This window comes from Scyliorhinus canicula, chromosome 20 (genome assembly GCF_902713615.1).
Source record: "Scyliorhinus canicula chromosome 20, sScyCan1.1, whole genome shotgun sequence".
NCBI classification, from domain to species: Eukaryota; Metazoa; Chordata; class Chondrichthyes; order Carcharhiniformes; family Scyliorhinidae; genus Scyliorhinus; species Scyliorhinus canicula.
This window is the reverse complement of record NC_052165.1, coordinates 56,199,634-56,217,952: the sequence shown is the minus strand read 5'-3', so window position 1 is coordinate 56,217,952 and position 18,319 is coordinate 56,199,634. Positions and strand designations below refer to the sequence as shown.

At 47.0% G+C, this 18,319-nt stretch overlaps 1 protein-coding gene across 2 annotated transcripts in view; it reads left to right on the top strand.

Moving 5' to 3' along the window:
- The window catches only part of LOC119955142 (structural maintenance of chromosomes protein 1B-like), a 296,162-nt gene that overhangs the window by 262,106 nt on the left and 15,737 nt on the right, over window positions 1–18,319 (top strand). For both annotated transcript variants that reach the window (XM_038781060.1, XM_038781059.1), the window contains one exon: window positions 12,336–12,487. In XM_038781060.1, coding sequence (XP_038636988.1) covers window positions 12,336–12,487 — 152 coding nt within the window. The remainder of the gene's footprint in view (window positions 1–12,335; window positions 12,488–18,319) is intronic.

Below are 18,319 nucleotides of genomic sequence, written 5' to 3'. Positions count from 1 at the left end.
GCAGCTGACAAAATGGCTGCTGTTCGGAGAGCACACACATTTATACTCCGCCTACTGGGCGGAACCAGCATGCAGGGATCTACCCCCGTACCTGCAGTACAGGGGTCTAACCGTAATACCCATATATACAATACAACAGTGGTGACTACCACAAGTAGGGAGGCAGAGGTAGTTGTGGCAATGGATGCTGAGAAGGCTTTCGATCGGGTTGAGTGGGACTATTTATGGGAGGTGCTGGGACAATTTGGGTTCGGGGAGGGCTTTATCGACTGGGTCAGACTGTTGTACCAGGCTCCGATGGCTAGAGTAAGGGCGAATTGGACGAAGTCTGACTATTTCAGACTGTACCGAGGGACAAGGCAGGGGTGCCCCCTCTCCCCACTGCTGTTTGCGATAGAGCCGCTGGCATTTGCTCTGAGAGCTTCAAGGAGCTGGTACGGGGGGGGGGCGGGTGGAACACATTGTACGCCGACGACCTGCTCTTATACATCACGGATCCAGTGGCTGGGATGGATGAAATCATGGGAATCCTGAGGGAATTCGGCCGGTTCTCGGGGTATAAACTGAACATGGCAAAAAGTGAGTTGTTTGTAGTCCAGGCGAGGGGCCAGGTAGGTTGGCTGAGGGGGCTGCTGCTTAAGTTAGTAGGGGACAGTTTTAGATACTTAGGGATACAGGTGGCGTGGGACTGGGACCGGTTGCACAAGTTGAACTCATCTCAACTGGTGGAGCAAATGAGATTCGAGTTCCGGAGGTGGGACGCGCTCCCACTGACATTAGTGGGGAGAGTGCAGACAGTTAAAATGACGATTCTCCCAAGATTCCTGTTCGTATTCCATTGTCTCCCCATTTTCATTCTGCGGTCTTTTTTCAAGAAGGTCAATAAAATGATTATGGGATTTGTATGGGCGGGAAAGTCCCCACGGGTGAGGAGATTGATACTCGAGAGGAACCGAGGGGAAGCGGGGGGCTGGCGCTGCCAAACTTTAGTAATTACGACTGGGCGGCCAATATAGCTATGATAAGGAAGTGGATGGTGGGTGCGGGGTCAGTTGGGGGCGGATGCCCGCTTCCTGCAAGGGCACCAGTTTGGCAACCTGGTTACAGTGCCCCGCCGCTCACGCCGGCACGGTACTCCACCAGCCATATAATGGTGGCGACTTTGCGGATCTGGCGCCAATGGAGAAGGCATGTGGGGGAAGTGAGAGCATCAGTTTGGTCCCCAATTTGCGACAATCACCGTTTTGCCCCGGGGAATATGGGCGGTGGGTTCCGAACATGGCGGAGCGCTGGGATTGAAAAGATGGGGGATCTGTTCTTGGAAGGGAGCTTCCCGAGCATGAGGGCGCTAGAGGAGAAATTTGGGGCTGGCGAGATGTAATGATTTCAGGTACTTGCAGGTGCGGGACTTTCTACGCAGACAGATTCCATCCTTCCCACGCCTGCCATTTAGGGGGATCCAGGACAGGGTAGTGTCTAGTGGATGGGTGGGGGAGGGGAGGGTCTCAGATATATACAAAGAACTACTTGGGGGCAGAGGAGTCGCAGACCGAGGAGCTGAAGCTTAAGTGGGAAGAGAAGCTCGGAGGTGAGATAGAAGAGGGCTTATGGGCGGAGGCGTTGAGCAGGGTAAACGCGACCGCAACATGCTCTAGGCTCAGCCTGATTCAATTCAAGGTCATCCACCGGGCCACATGACAGTGGCCGGATGAGTAAATTCTTTGGATTGGAGGACAGGTGCGCCAGATGTTTGGGAGGACCAGCGAACTATGTCCGCATGTTCATGGCATGACCAAAACTCAGGGGGTACTGGCAGGGATTCGCGGACATTTTGTCCCGGGTACTGAAAACAAAGGTGGTGATGAGTCCAGAGGTGGCAATGTTTGGGGTTTCGGAGGACCCTGAAGTCCAGGAGGAGAGAGAGGCTGATGTTTTGGCCTTGGCTTCCCTGGTAGCCCGCGACAAATTCTGCTGGCATGGAGGGACTCAAAGCCCCTGAAGTCGGAGGCCTGGCTATCGGATATGGCAAGCTTTCTCGGTCTGGAGAAAATTAAGTTCGCTCTGAGAGGATCACTGTCAGGGTTCGCCCAGAGGTGGCAACCATTTATTGACTTCTTCGCGGAAAATTAATCGTCAGCGGGGGGGAGGTTAGGGCAATGTAGATTGGGGGGTAGTTAGGCGAGTCCTTGTAGGAGGGGAGCTGTTTTTTGCACTATGTTGATTGTTCTTTGCACACTGTTTTGTATTGTTGTTTACTATGCCAAAATGCCTCAATAAAATTGTTTATCAAAAATAAATGAAAATAAGCAAGTGTCATTCATTTGAGACGGGGATAATAGTTGCGAATATGGGGGGTAGATATATCATGGTTAGCAGGAAGCTGGAAGGGTTGCTGGTGGTGCTTGTGAATGTCTACGCACCAAACTGGGATGATGTGGAGTTTGTAAGACGGATATTAGGGAAGATCCTGGATCTGGATTCACACAAGCTGATCGGGGGGGGGGGGGGGGGGGGGGGGTCGACATCAATACGGTCATTGACCCAAGGCTGGTCAAGTTCAAGGACAGGCAGGGTGCCGGCAATGGCGAAGGAGCTGAAGGGGTTCATGGGGAAGACCCATGGAGGTTTGGATGGCCAAGAGCGAAGGAGTTCTCTTTCTTTACTGGCAGGGATGGTTGACACCAAGTATGCGATTGCTGTGTCGGACCATGCCCCATACTATGTGGACCTACAGGTGAGCAAGGAGGGTGGTTAGCACCCGCAATGGAGATTGGATGTGGGACAGTTAGCGGACGAGGGGGTGTGCGGGCGGGTGAGGGAATCCATCTAGAACTACCTGGAGATTAACGATACGGGAGAGGTCTCAGCAGCAATGATTTGGCACGCACTGAAGGCAGTGGTCAGAGGGGAGCTGATTTTGATTCAGGCCCATAGGGAGAAGGAAGAGAGGGCAGAGGTGGATAGGTTGGTCGGGGAAATACTTCAGGTAGACAGGAGATATGCGGAGGCCCAGGAGGCAGGATTACTGAAGGAACGATGGAGGCTACAGGTGGAATTTGGTTTGTTATCTGCGGGGAAGGTGGTGGAGCAGTTGAGGAAGGCGAGGGGGGGCGATATATGAGTATGGAGAGAAGGCTAGTAAATGCTGGCACACCAGCTGAGGAAAAGGGAGGCAGCTAGGGAGATTGGGAGAGTGAAGGACAGAGGAGGGAACGCAATCTTGGATCCAGCAGGGGTTAATGGGGTATTTAAGGGGTTCTACAGCAGGCTATACGAGTCGGAACCCCCCAGCGGGAGTGGAAGGAATGAGGCATTTACTGGGCGGGCTGGAGTTCCCGAAGGGTTGGTAGAAGGGCTGGGATCCCCGATAGAGATTGAAGAAATAGCAGATGGACTGGAGGCCATGCTGTCAGGAAAGGCCCCGGGACCCGCTGGTTACCCAGTGGAGTTTTCTAAAAAGTTCCCTGAGATGCTGGGCCCACTGGTGGTGAGGATGTTTAACGATGTATGGGAGCGCAGTGTTCTTCCCCTGACAATGTCACAGGCCTCGATCTCACTGAAGCGGGAGAAGGAACCTGAGCTATGCTGGTCTTACAGGCCGATCTCCCTGTTGAATGTTGATGCCAAACTGTTAGTGAAAATCTTGTCCTCAAGGACTGTGTCCCAGGGGTGATAGGGAAACACCAGACGGGGTTTGTTAGGGGTAGGTAGCTAACGGCCGACGTTAGAAGGTTCTTGAATGTAATCATGATGCCCCAGAGGGAAAAGAGGTGGAGGTAGTGGTTGTTGAAATGGACGCGGAGAAGGCCTTTGACTGGGTGGAATGTAACTATCTGTGGGAGGTGTTGGGGCAGTACGGGTATGGTCGGGGTTTAATCGACTGTGTCAGACTGCTGTACCAGGCACCAGAGGTGAATTTTCGAACGAACCGGCTGACGTCAGGCTATTTCAGACTGCACCGGAAGACTAGGCAGGGATGCCCCCTCTCTCCGTTGCTGTTCGTTCTGGCCATTGAACCACTGGCTATGGCGTTAAGAGCTTCCAGGGACTGGTCCGGGGTGGGGTGGAACACAAGGTCTCGTTATATGCAGACGACCTGCTCCTGTATGCTTCTGACCTGTTAGAAGGGATGGGAGCGATCATGAGGATTTTAGGGGAATTTAGCCGTTTTTCGGGGTACAAATTGAACATGGGGAAAAGCGAGATGTTTGCGATCCAGGCAAGGGGGCAGGAGAGGAGACTGGGAGAGCTGCCGTTCAGAATGGTGGGAGGTAGTTTCCGTTATTTAGGGATTGAGGTGGCACGAGACTGGGGGCTGTTACATAAACTAAACTTGACCCGGTTAGTGGAACAAATGAAAGAGGACTTCCGAAGGTGGATATGCTCCCGTTATCACTGGTGGGGAGGGTACAGACAATGAAAATTACGGTCCTCCCGAGTTTCCGGTTTGTTTTTCAGTACCTCCCCATCTTTATCCCAAAGGCCTTTTTCAAGCGGGCAAATAAGGTAATCCCCGGTTTTGTGCAAAACACCGCGAGTGAAGAAGGTGATGCTGGAGCGTGGCCGGAGGGAGGGTGGGCTGGCGCTGCCGAACTTTAGCAACTATTACTGGGTGGGAAATATTGCCATGGTTAGGAAGAGGGTGGTGGGGGAAGGGTCGGCATGGGAACGAGTAGAGGCAGCATCTTGTAAGAACTCGAGTTTAGGAGCATTGATCACAGCACCTCTGCCGTTCTCGCCGGCCTCGCACTCCACAAGCCCGGTGGTAATGGCACCCCTGAGAGTCTGGGGGCAGTGGAGGAACCATGTGAGAGCAGAGGCCGCATTGGTTTGGGCTCCAATCTGTAGCAACCTTCGGTTTGCCCCAGGGAGACTAGATGGAGGGTTTCGGGGATGGCAGAGAGCAGGGATCAGGAGGATGGGAGATTTCTTTATAGATGAGAACTTCCTCGGTTTGAGGGAGTTAGAGGAGAGGTTTCAGTTGACGGCGGTGGAGGAATGGAATTAGATATCTGCAAATTCGGGACTTTTTGCAAAGGCAGGTTCTAACCTTCCCGCTCCTACCGCAATGTGGGATACAAGATAGGGTCATTTCTAGAGTATGGGTGGGAGAGAGGAAGGTCTCGATGTCTATAAAGAACTCATGGAGTCAGAGGAAACGCAGACAGAGGAGCTAAAGCACAAATGGGAGGAGGAGTTAGGGGGAGTAATAGATACAGGTCTCTGGGCAGATGCATTAAGCTGGGTCAACATGTCCACATCATACGCCAGGCTCAGCCTGATAAAATTTAAGGCCGTTCACCAGGCACACATGACGGTGGCCCGGATGAGCAGGTTCTTTGGGATAGAAGAAAGGTGTGCAGGAGGGCCAGCGAACCATGTCCACATGTTTTGGGCATGTTCAAAGCTTAGGGGATTCTGGCAGGGGTTTGCAGACGTCATGTCCACGGTGTTAAAAACAAGGGTGGCACCGAGTCCAGAGGTGGCGTTTTTCGGCGTGTCGGAGGACCCGGGGAGTCCAGAGGGCGAGCAAGGCCGACGTCTTGGCCTTTGCCTCCCTGGTAGCCCGGAGACGGATATTAACACGGAGGGACTCGAAGCCTCCAAAATCAGAGACCTGGGTCAATGATATGGCTGGCTTTCTCAGTCTTGAGAAAATCAAGTTCGCCCTAAGAGGGTCAATGCTAGGGTTCGTCCAGAGGTGGCAGCCGTTTGTCGACTTCTTCAGAGAAAATTAACTCAGCAGAAAGTGGGGGGGGGTTCGTCGAGATTACAGTTCTAGGGAGGTGGGACCTGTGAGGGAGGTAGTGGATCTTTGCGCTATCTTTATAGTTGTTTGCATATGGTTTACTGTTACTGTTACAAAATCACAAATGCCTTAATAAAATATTTTATAAAAAAAATAAAGGTGGAAAATACCAATTAAAAGATTTTTAAAATAAAATAGATTCAGCTGTTCAAGCCAATTGTGCCAGTCAATTAGATCATGCTGATCTAGGTCGAGGGAGTGACCATGTCAGAAATTTCATTTCTTGTGAAAAACAAATTGAAATGACAAAAGAAGTAGCATATTAATTTTAACATTGCTGCTTTTTGATTTGGAACCTGACACCTGAAATGTAGGGTGGAATTTACCGGCGTGCATGCTGACGGTGCACGGGTTCCCCGGCGACTGGTGCAGTCAACAGGAAATTCTGTTGTCAATGGCGGGACCAGAAATTCCTGTTGACAGGCTGCCACTGCTGACAAAAAACACACGGCAGATTGCTAAGTAAATTCCACCCATAGTTTTTGCAATAGTGAAGATCCAGCACTAATAGTTATTGAGGTGCTGTTAATAATTGAGAGAGCTACGGCAGCACGGTGGCCTAGTAGTTAGCGCAGCTGCCTCACGGCGCTGAGGTCCCAGGATCGATCCCGGCTCTGGGTCACTGTCCGTGTGGAGTTTGCATATTCTCCCGGTGTCTGCGTGGGTTTCGCCCCCACAACCCAAAAATGTGCTGAGTAGGTGGATTGGCCACACTAAATTGCCCCTTAATTGGAAAAAGTAATTGGGTACTCTAAATTTATTTTTAAAAATAATTGAGAGAGCTGTTAATAAAGCATATGGTATCCTAGGTTTTATTAAGAAAAGACATTGAGTACAAGAATAAGGACGTCATGTTGAACTTAATTATGCCTCATCTGGATTACTGCTTCAGTTCGCGGCGCCATACTTGAAGGATGTGAAGGCATTGATGAGAAGAAATTTACGAGAATGACTCGAGGGATAAACAACTAGCTATGAGGATAGATTTGAGATGTTAGGTCTGTTTTCCTTAGAGAAAAGGTCACAGGGAGAGGTATTCAGGATTCTGAGTGGTATGGACTGGGTAAATAGTGAAAAACTGTTCTCTCTTAAGAGTATGTCAAGAACTAGAGGGCAGAGATACAAAATAATGAGCAAAAGTAGTCGAAGTGATGGAGGAAAAATGTTTTCACCCAGAGGATGGTTGGATTCTGGAACACACTTCCTGAAAAGATGGTGGAGGCAGGTTCAATTGAGGTATTCAAAAGGGAATTGGATTGCTATCTGTTGACCGAGGCTTGCTGCTCGATCTATTTGGTGAACAGAAACTCACAAGTTTTTCGGAATTCATTCAGTCTTTATTTAACAAGCTCAAATAACTGTTACCTGATCTTACAGCACTATAAGATCTGTTTCCCAAATAAGCGATACTTTTCTTCCCAAATACGATCAGTGACTCAAATTTCAAGTCATGCTGGCCAGATGCTAACAGGGGTCAACATCTTTGCTGCAGTTTCTGGGCTCCAGCTCAAGGTCTTCAGGGCTTCAAGCTCAGGGTTCTTTCCTCTTCTTGCAGTAGTTGTTCCTGGGTTATTGCTGCCAGTGTTCTGTTCGCCAGTTTATTTAAATCTTATTTCTCAAGGTGTGTGAGTTGGTACCTGCATGTGGCAAGCCACCAAATCCTAACATTTCAGCAGAAAGGATCTCATTGTTCCAATTAATCAGGTTATCTATTGGTGTTTGTCTCATCAGACAAGATCTTGTTACTTTTTATCTTCTGATGCAGCTGCAATCACCTGCAAGTTAGGTGGGATTATTGGGTTACGGGGATAGGGTGGGCTGTGGGCCTAGGTAGGGTGTACTTTGAGAGGGTCGGTGCAGATATGATGGGTTGAATGGCCTTCTGCACTGTAGTGATTCTATGATTGTCTGTTGAGCCCGTGGCTTGTTATGCCTATATTTGGTTAGAGCCACTTGACTGCTCAGAGATGGCTGCTTTTAACCAGCATGCAATTCAGTTTGGGTATATATCTGAAAAGAAAGAATGCACAAGGTTAGAGGAATATGGCAGGGGATTAGGTAGAATGCTCTTTTTTAGCAAGCCAGTGCAAACTCAATGGGCTGAATGGCCATCTTCTGCACTACAAAGATTCTGTGATTCTAATTCTGCGATGTTCATCAAAACAAAGTAAAATGAAAAAGGTTTAAAGTAGGGCAGCCTGAGAGGAGTGTTTTCTTCCTCATTGGGCTACTTATCAGATTGCCAGGACAACTTACTAACTTTTTTTGAGCGAGTAGTATTGAAATCATGCAACTGAAATCAGAATAATGAGTGTCATGCACTTCCAGGTTCATAGAAGTTCACAAATGCAACAAAAGTAAGAATAGAAATGTACCTGAACAACGAGGAAATTTAATTGGTATCTTATGGGGAACTGAGATATAGAGGAGAATTCTAATTGACCTGTTTACATACTTCCTTATCACTTATCAATAACTATCTAGCTATTCATATGGGAACACAACATTACACTTGTGACAAGAATTTTACATCTAAACAGTGACTAACCATTGTTTTATTTTTGCGCACTGAACAATGGAATAGGATCAAGGTGTCAAGATGAGCATACTTATAAACATCAACTACCAATCGATACTTATTAGCTGATGGAAAATGACTCTTTAGGTTTGACTCGACCATTAGCATCCATTTGCACTAAGCTCACACCAATGACAGTTATATTCAGTGTCATATTAATGTTAGAAAGAAAGAAATTAAATTTTATTGAAAGTGCTTTGCTACGTACTGTGTGGCTTGAGCATTACATTTTGAAATTCTTCAATTCAAGAGTTTGGAGAACTCGGCAAATCAAACCCATTCAGCTCCTTGTGAACTCTGTTCATTGACTTAGTCACCAAAGAGAAGACTATGCAGTTTTTCCTTTACCAAAGGTAATTGAGAGAAAACCCAGAATAGGCATCAAGCCATACAACCTATATTGTTCATATTTGCCTTCTGCAGCATCTCAGACAAGAACCACAAGTGCAAAAATTACTTTGTTTGATTTTTCTCAACTTTCTGCTGGTGGAATCGAACAGAAAGAGAAAGCATTTAAAGTCACAGAGTAATTTACAACACAAGGAGACCAGCAACCCGTCAACAGGGTCAGCACGGTTGCTTCACAGCTCCAGGGTCCCAGGTTCGATTCCCTGCTGGGTCACTATGCGGAATCTGCACGTTCTCCCCGTGTCTACATGGGTTTCCTCCGGGTGCTCCAGTTTCCTCTCACAGTCCAAAGATTGCAGGTTAGGTGGATTGGCCATGATAAATTGCCCGTAGTATTGAAAACAGTTGCGGGGGCTACTGGGTTATGGGGTTACAGGGATAGGGTGGAGGTATGGGCTTAAGTGGGGTGCTCTTTCCAAGGGCCGGTGCAGACTCAATGGGCCGAATGGCCTCCTGCATTGTAAATTCTATGTAAACAAAACTCCATCGAATTTATGCTGGCTTTCCATCGAGAAATCCAGTCAGTCCCATTTCTCCTTCCTATCCCTGTAGTCCTGCACGGTTATTTGCCTTATCTGAGTGCCAGTACAATTTTCTTTTGAAATCATTCATCATCTCTGCTTCCACCATCCTTATGTGATAGCGAGTTCGAGATCATTGGTTTTCACTATTTAAACAAAGTTCTTACTCAACCCCCACCCCTCGCACCTCTTGCATAAGACCTTGAATCTGTCATTAACTTTTGAACTTTCGGCAAATGGGAACAGATTTTTTTTCTCTATCCAAGATTGTCATAATCTTGTACACCTCTCAAATCTCCCCTCAATCTCCTTTGCTCCAAGGAGAACTACTCCAGTTTATCCAACCTAAATGATGGATCTAAAATCCCCCATCCCTGGAACCATTCTGGTAAATTTCCTCTACACCTTCGCAAGTACCCTCGCATCTTTCCTAAGGTGTGTTGACCAGAACTGGATGCAGTGGGGGTGGGACGGGGTCCCGGGGGGGGGTAGACTTCTGACTGGGGACAGGACTTTTAAGAAGGTGGAGGAGAAAAGTTGATGACGATAACTGCCGGAGGGCGGGTCAGGTGAGGTGTGGGGCGTGGACCAAGGACTGGCCGAGGAGAGGCTATGGCTGATCGACAGGGGAGCCCTCAGACCAGATTGGTCATGTGGAACGTTCGTGGACTGAGTGGGCCGGTCAAGAGAGCCTGTGTGTTCTCACACTTGAGGCAACTGAAGGCGGCGCTTGGTCATATTGCAGGAAACACACTTGAAGTTGGGGGACCAGGTTAGGTTGAGGAAGGGATGGGTCGGACAGGTGTACGAGTTTGGAGGCTTTACTAACGGCGCCCCTACCGTTCTCGCCGGCTCGGTACTCCACAAGCCCAGTGGTGGTAGCACCCCTGAGGGTGTGGGGACAATGGAGACAGCACATGAGAGTAGAGTCAGTGTGGTCACCGATCTGTGATAATCACTGGTTTGTTCCGGGGGGACTAGACGGGGTCTTTAGGAGGTGGCAGCGGGAAGGGATTGAGAGATTTGGGGATCTCTTCATTGAGGAGGGCTTCCCGAGCCTGGAGACATTGGAGGAGGAGTTTGAGTTGCCGGGTGGGAACGGGCTTTGGTACCTGCAGGTACAGGACTTTGTCCGGAGGCAGGTTCCAAGCTTTCCTTGCCTACCCCTAAGGGGACTACAGGATAGGTGATGTCAAAAACGGGGGTTGGGGAGGGGAAGGTTTCAGAGATATACAAGGACATGATGGAGTGGGAAGGGGTCCCTATCATGGAAGTGAAGTGGGAGGAGGAGTTTGGGGTGGGGGGGGGGGGGGGGGGGGGGGGGGGGGAGAGTTGGAAGCAGGACTATGGGGAAAAAAGGCCTTGAAGAGAGTCAATTCATCCTCGTCGTGTGCCAGGCTTAGCCTGATCCAGTTCAAGGTAGTTCATAGGGCTCATATGACTCTGGCCCGGATGAGTAGGTTTTTTGAAGAAGTGGAGGATAGTCGCGGGCAGTGTGGGGGTAACCCAGCGAACCACGTACACATATTCTGGGCATGTCCGAAGTTGAGGGGATTCTGGCAGAGATTTGCGGGCGTCATGTCAGAGGTCCTGGAAGGGAGGCTGGGATTTTGCTGGGATGGAGGGACTCAGAACCTCCAAAGTCAGGAATGTGGGTCAGTGACATGGCAGGGTTTCTCAGGCTGGAAAAGATTAAGTTCATCTTGAGAGGTTCACTTCAGGGGTTTGCTCGGAGGTGGCAGCCATTCATAGAACATAGAACAGCACAGAACAGGCCCTTCAGCCCTCGATGTTGTGCCGAGCCATGATCACCCTACTCAAACCCACGTATCCACCCTATACCCGTAACCCAACAACCCCCCCCCCCTTAACCTTACTTTTTAGGACACTACGGGCAATTTAGCATGGCCAATCCACCTAACCCGCACATCTTTAGACTGTGGGAGGAAACCGGAGCACCCGGAGGAAACCCATGCACACACGGGGAGGACGTGCAGACTCCGCACAGACAGTGACCCAGCCGGGAATCGAACCTGGGACCCTGGAGCTGTGAAGCATTTATGCTAACCACCATGCTACCGTGCTGCCCCTTCATCGACTTTTTAAAGAAAAACTGAACGTCAGCAGAAAGGGGGGGGGGGGGGGAAGAAAAATGAGAGGCATGGCAGTGTAAAATAATAGACAGATTCTAATATATGGGTAGTTAGGAGCTAGGGCGGGGGGGGGGGGGGGTAGTTGGTTACATTATTGTAATATTTTTGCATGCGTCAGGCCGCTCGGCTGTTTAGAATGTTAATTTGTTAAACTGAAAATTACAACTGCTTTAATAAAATGTTTTTTAAAAAAAATAACTAGATGCAGTAATAATATTAATCTTTATTAGTATCGCAAGTAGGCTTACGTTAATGCTGCAATGATGTTACCTGTGAAAATCCCCTAATCGCCAAACTCTGGCGCCTGTTCAGGTACACTGAGGTTGAATTCAGAATGTCCAATTCACCTAACAAGCACATGTTTCAGGACTAGTGGGAGGAGACCAAAGCACCTGAAGGAAACCAGGCAGACAAGGGGAGAACGTGCAGACTCTGCACAGACAGTGACCCAAGCTGGAAATCGAACCAGGGTATCTGGCGCAGTGAAGCAACAGTACTAACCACTGTGCTACCGTCCCGCCCAGTACTCCAGTTGGGGCCTAACCAGAACCTATGTAGGTTCGACATAACCTGCCTGCTTATGAACCCAGGATCTCATAGTTTTTCACTGAGGTTAGTGAACTTTGGAATTTTCTAGCCCAGAGGGTTGTGGGACTCAAGGAGTTGAATGGTCTGTTCTTGCTCCCGTTAAACCTTCATATGAATCTTAAGGTTCGCTGTCAGTGCCTGCCAGGTTGTGAACACTTCAATAACATAACTATTTGTCACCAATCTTGGATGTTCATTATTTTTACTTTAATGCAGAAGTTTTCCTTCAAGCATTTAATTGCAGAAAACCATTGAAGATAAATAATTTTATTTATTAGGCATTCCTCAGTCCAGAGAACTCAGAAGAGCCTTACTTGGAAGGTATTGGTTACAACTGTGTGGCTCCAGGGAAACGTTTCATGCCAATGGATAACTTGTCAGGAGGAGAAAAGGCTGTGGCAGCATTGGCATTGCTTTTTGCTATTCACAGGTAGAGTGATTATTATCTACTGTATTTGTAATTTAAAGTGTGGTCTCATCATTTGTAGTCAGGACAATAAACTTACAAAGTATTTGTGCCACGGGAACAAACCATTTGACCCACATGTCCCTACTGATGTTTTGCTGCCCATATTCCTTTTCATCTAACCCCATGAAAATAATCTTCTGTTCCTTATTTACTTACCAGCCCCTTACACCTGCTGCCTCAGACAGAAGTGTTGAAGGCAGCAGCTTTCAAAGAGAAATAGCTTTTAGTAGTCTTTAACTAACAGGGTAATAGCTTCTAGACAGCCACGTGTTGGGATTGTTTACTTTCATTTCCTTTTGCTTGAATGCATCTCAAGTAATGTTTATAAACAATTAGGAGATAAGTGCTTTCATTTCCTTTTTTTGTCAGCAGAAAGCACTTAACTTTTGTTGTGGTGAGGATCTGTCAATCATAGCTAGGTGTTTATGTACATTGTGGATTTGTGTTGTGGGAAGGAGGGGACCCTCTGACTCACTTTGGGGACACCAAGGTTAAATACCTACCCCCTTGACCCACTGTGGGATCCACCACATCAGGACCATACTTGCAGCAATCCATGCATATGTGAATCCCGGCCGAGAGGCTTGGAGCATCATGGAGAATCGGGTATCCAGCCTGTTAATCGGATGCAAACGGGTTAAAATTACCTATTTACATCCTCCCACCAGCACGGGGCGTGTAGCTCGCTGCTGCTGCCAGTAGGGACCAATGCATCAGAACGACACTGATCCCATTTTTTGCCTGACATACGATTCTCCCCATATTGGGAACCTCACCACTGGCGGCAGAGAATCTACCTCTATATCCATTTTGTAATTTGGAGACCAGAATTGTTCACAATATCCAAATGTGACCTAAGGTTCTGTTAACAGATTCCAGACAAGTTTAACATAGCTTCTTTGCTTTGTAATTCAGTCCCTCTAAAAATGAACATTAATGCTTTGTTTGCTCTTTTTCGCCTATTAAACTGCTTTGCTACTTTTACTATGTATATTAGAACTACTATACCTCTATTCGAGTCCTTGAAGAAGTGACATGCACTGTAGATGCTTTTGATAAGGCATTTGATGAGGTGCCACATCAAAGTTATTGCGGAAAATAAAAGCTCATGGTCTAGGGGGTAACATATTAGCATGGATTGACCGGCTGGCAGAAAACAGAGGGAATGCATGAATGGGTCTTTTTCTGATTTGATTAGTAGAGTCCAGCAGGAAACAATGCTGAGGCCTGAACTTTTTAAAATTTATATCAATGACTTAGGTGAAGGGAGCGACGGGTGGCTAAATTTCCAGATGACAGAAAGGTAGAAAGGAAAGTATGTTGTGAAGACGACATAAAGGTTGCATATGAATATAGACGTGTGATGAGTGGGCAAAAGTTAGACCAGCCATCGAGTACAATAGGGGAAAATGTGAAGTTGTTCACTTTGGCAGGAAGAATAAAAAGGCAGAGTACTACTTAAATGGAAAACAATTTGAAAATTCCAGGGATAGAAGGGTCTGGGTGTTCTCGTGCATGAGTTACAAAAAGTTAGTATATAGATACAGAAAATAATTAAGAAGGATAAAAGTAAGGTTGTTATACTTAGTCACACAGGGCATTGGTGAGACCACATCTGGAGTACTGTGGGCAGTTTTGGTCTCTTAGTGTAAAAAAATGTAAATGCATTGGAGGCGGTTCAGTGGATCTTTACCAGATTGATACCTGGAATGAGCAGATTGTCTTATGAGAATTGTTGGACAGGCTGGACTTGTTCCCACTGGGGTTTAGAAGAGTGAGTGATTGAAGTATGTAAGATCTTGAATGGTCTTGACAATATGGTTATGGAAAATGTATTTCCTCTTGTCGGCCAGTCCAGAACTAGCGAGCACAGTTTTAATATTAGAGGTCACTCTTTTAGAACAGAGATACGGAGAATTTTATTTTTCCCAGGGGGCTGTGTGGCTTTGTAATTGTCTGCCTCAGAAGGCAGTGGAGGTGGGGATAATTGAATATTTTTAAGGCAAGATAAATTCTTTGTGGGCAAGGGATCAAAGGTTATCAGTGTGTGTGTGTTTTCGCAGGGGGGAGAGAGATGAGAATATAGAATTCTAAACAAACAGATCAACAATGACCTTATTGAATGGCAGAGCAAGCTCAAGGGGCCAAACTGCTTTCTGCTTCTATTTCATATATTAGTAAACTTCTCTGTTCATCTTAGACATTTATTTTGAAAGGATTATGTGGCCTCCTTATTTCTCCTGCCAAAACGTACTACCTCCCATTTATTATACTGAAGTTTATTTGCTAATTCTACATTATTCTGCACCTTTATGAAAGTTTTCTTCCCCACAGTCCTCTGCATCGACTATAATGTTCAATTTAGTGTCACCTGCAAATCTTGTAAATTATGCATCTGATTACTGAGTCCGGAGCCCAGCTCAATGCAAAAAAAGAGCCCGAAACATTTGCCACCATTTGCAGTCAGACGTGCTGACTAGTTGTTCCATCGTAGCCATCTCCTGAGGGTCTCCATTACAGATGCCAGTTTTGAACAAAATTAATTCACTCCATACAATATTAAGAAATGAGTGCACTAGAAGCAGCAAAAGTTACGAGTCCCAATAACATGCTGCTACAGTGCTGAAGACTTGTGCTGTAGAACTAGCTGGCCTGTCGAGTCAAACTATTCCAGTAAATCTACAACATTGGCATCCACCTAACAAAGTATAAAATTGTCCAGGTATGTCTTGATAACAAAAAGCAGGACAAATCATTTCCAGCCATTTACCGTCCCATCTACTCTTATCTATCAGCAAGTGATGGAGCATGTCATCGCTAGTTTTATCAATTAGGACTGCTCACTGATACTAACTTTGAGTTCCACCAGACCCAGTTGGCTCCAGACTTCATTACAACCAGGATTCAAACATGGATAAAGGAGCTGAATTCCAGAGGTAACTTGAGAGTGACTGCCCTCAACCTCCATGTAGCATTTGACTGAATGTGATCTTGAGGAGCCACATTAATATTATCTTGAGTGGAAATCGGGGAAACAGCGCAGGCTGGAGTCGGACCTAGTATAAAAGAAGATGCTTATGGGTATTGGGGCCAATCGTCTCAGGGCAAGGACATTGTTGCATGAGTTTTTCTGGTTGGTGTCCTAGCCCCAGCCATTTTCAACAGCTTCATCAATGACCTTCCATCTCATAAGATTAAAGCTGGGGATGTTTGCTGATGATTGCTGGTGAAGCAGTCCATGCCTGCATACAGCAAGAATAGGAGAACATAGAAGCTTAGGCTGTTAAGTGTCAAGTAACATTCAGTGTCACAAGTGCCAGGCAATGACCTGCTCCAAAGGGGAGAATCTAACCACCTCCTCTTGATATTCACTGGCAGTACCATAGCTGAACACCTTCGGTTACATCTGAGAATTCACAATTGACCAGAAATTCAATTATCCGAACTACATAAATACTGTGGCCAAAAGAGGAAGTCAGAGAGGCAGGGTATTCTTTGGCTCGAAACTCGCCTAACTCCTCAAAGCCCATCCAAGGCACACATGAGGAGTCAGATGGAATACTATCTACTTGCCTGAAGTGCATCTCCAACAACATTCAAGAAGCTGAACACCATTAATGACAAAGCCTGCTTGATTGGCACCTCCTTAAACATTGACTCCTTCCACCATCAGTGTGCTGTGGCAGCAACAGTGTACCATCTGCAAAATGCACTGAAGAAATTCACTAAGGCTTCTTCAATAGCACCTTCCAAACTTGCAATCTCTACTACCTAGAAGAACACGGGCAGAAGACACCTGGGAACAACACAGCCTCCAAATTCCCCTCACAATATCCCGACTTGGAAATATATCGCTGTTCCTTCTTCATCATTCAGTCAGAATCCAGGATCGCCCTCCCGACCAGCACTGTGGGCACTCTACAGATTGAAGTCAGTTCAAGAAGATGCCACCACCTTCTCAAGGGCAATTACTCCTCTCGCCAGTGACACCCACATCCCATTAATATTTTTTTAAGGAGTCCAAATCATTAATACAAATGGTGAAAGGCAGTGGTTTCAGCACCAATCTTAGTGGCACATGGCACAATTTGATAATCTGCGTCACCATCTTTAATCTTTTTGATTTCAGTTTTCTATGACCTCGCTTTCCATTCTGCTACCGATTCCCTGTCTCCACACATGCTGACCTTAGAAAACTATAGCAGATTCAATACCAAGTATACCTTTGGTCTAGAAATTTGACTCTGGTCATATTTAGGTGAGCACAATCCCTATAACTCTTTAAGAGACGTAAATTGTTTTAAAAATGTAACATGATGGTGAGCTGCCTTCTTGAACCGCTGCAGTCCATGTGGTGTAGGTACACCCACGGCACTGTTAGAGAGGAAATTCCAGGATTTTGTTCCAGCGACAGTGAAGGAATGATAATAAAGTTACACGGATAGTGTGTGAGTTGACGGGAACTTTGCAGGTGATGGTGTTGCAATGTATATGGTGACCTTGTCCTTCTAGGTGATCGTGATCACTGGTTTGCAAGGTGCTAGCAAGAACGCCCTGGTGAGTTGTTGCAGTGCATCTTATAGATGGTACACACTGCTGCCACTGAGTGTTGGTGGTGGAGGTAGAGGATGTTGAAGGTTGTGGATGGGATACCAATCAAATGGGCTATTTTATCCTAGATGGTCTCGAATTTCTTAAGTATTGTTGGAGCAAGTAGAGAGTATTCCATCGCATTCCTGACTTGTGCCTTGTAGATGGTGGTTAGACTTTCGAAAGTTAGGCTGCGGGATTCGCCGTTGGTGGGATCCTCCGCCCTTGCGGCAGCACACCCATGCCCTCGCGTTTCCCGTTGGCATGGTGCGGCCCACAATGGGAAACCCCATTGGCCGGCTACAGGAAAGGAGAATCCCACTGACGGGAGGGTGCGCCGTGCTGAAAAACGGGGCTGGTGGGATTGCGAATCCCGCCCAGGAGGTGAGTTGCTCTCCATGGAATTCTTGTCGCCTCAGTATTTACATGGCTTGTTCAGTTTAAGGTCAATGTTACCGCCAGCATGTTGATGGAGGATTCGGTGATGGCAATGCCATTGAATGTCATGGGGAGATGATTAGATTCTCTCTTGTTGGAGATGGTCAATGCCTGGCACTGTGTGGCATGAATGTTACTTGTCACTTATTAGCCCAAACCTGCAAGTTGTCCAGGTCTTGTTGCAAACAAGCACAAGTACTGCTTCAGTATTTGAGGAGCCACGAATAGTGCTGAACATTGTGCAACCATCAGCAAACATCCCCACTTCTGACTTTATGATGGAGGGAAGGGCATTCATTGATGAAGCAGCTGAAGATGGTTGGGCCGAGACATTACCCTGAGGAACTCGTGCAGTGATATCCTGGGACTGAGATGATTGACCTCCAACAAACACAACCATCTTCTTGTGCTTGGTATGACTGTAACCAGTGGAGAGTCTATTTTTGAACTAAGGCTGTAATTAAGTCAGGAGCTGAGTGGAACCCAAACTGAGTGTTAATGAGCAGGTTATTGCTGCGTAAGTGCGCTTTGATTGCACTGTCGACGACCCTTGGCTGATAATCAAAAGTAGACTGATGGGGCGGTAATTGACTAGGTTGGATTTACCCTGCTTTTTGTTGACAGGACATAGTTGGGCAGTTTTACACATTGCCTGGTCGATGCCATAAGACGTAGGATCAGATGTTGGCCATTTGGCCCATCAAGCCTTTCTCTGCCATTGAATGTGATCGCTGATCTGATATGATAATCCTCAACTCCACTTTC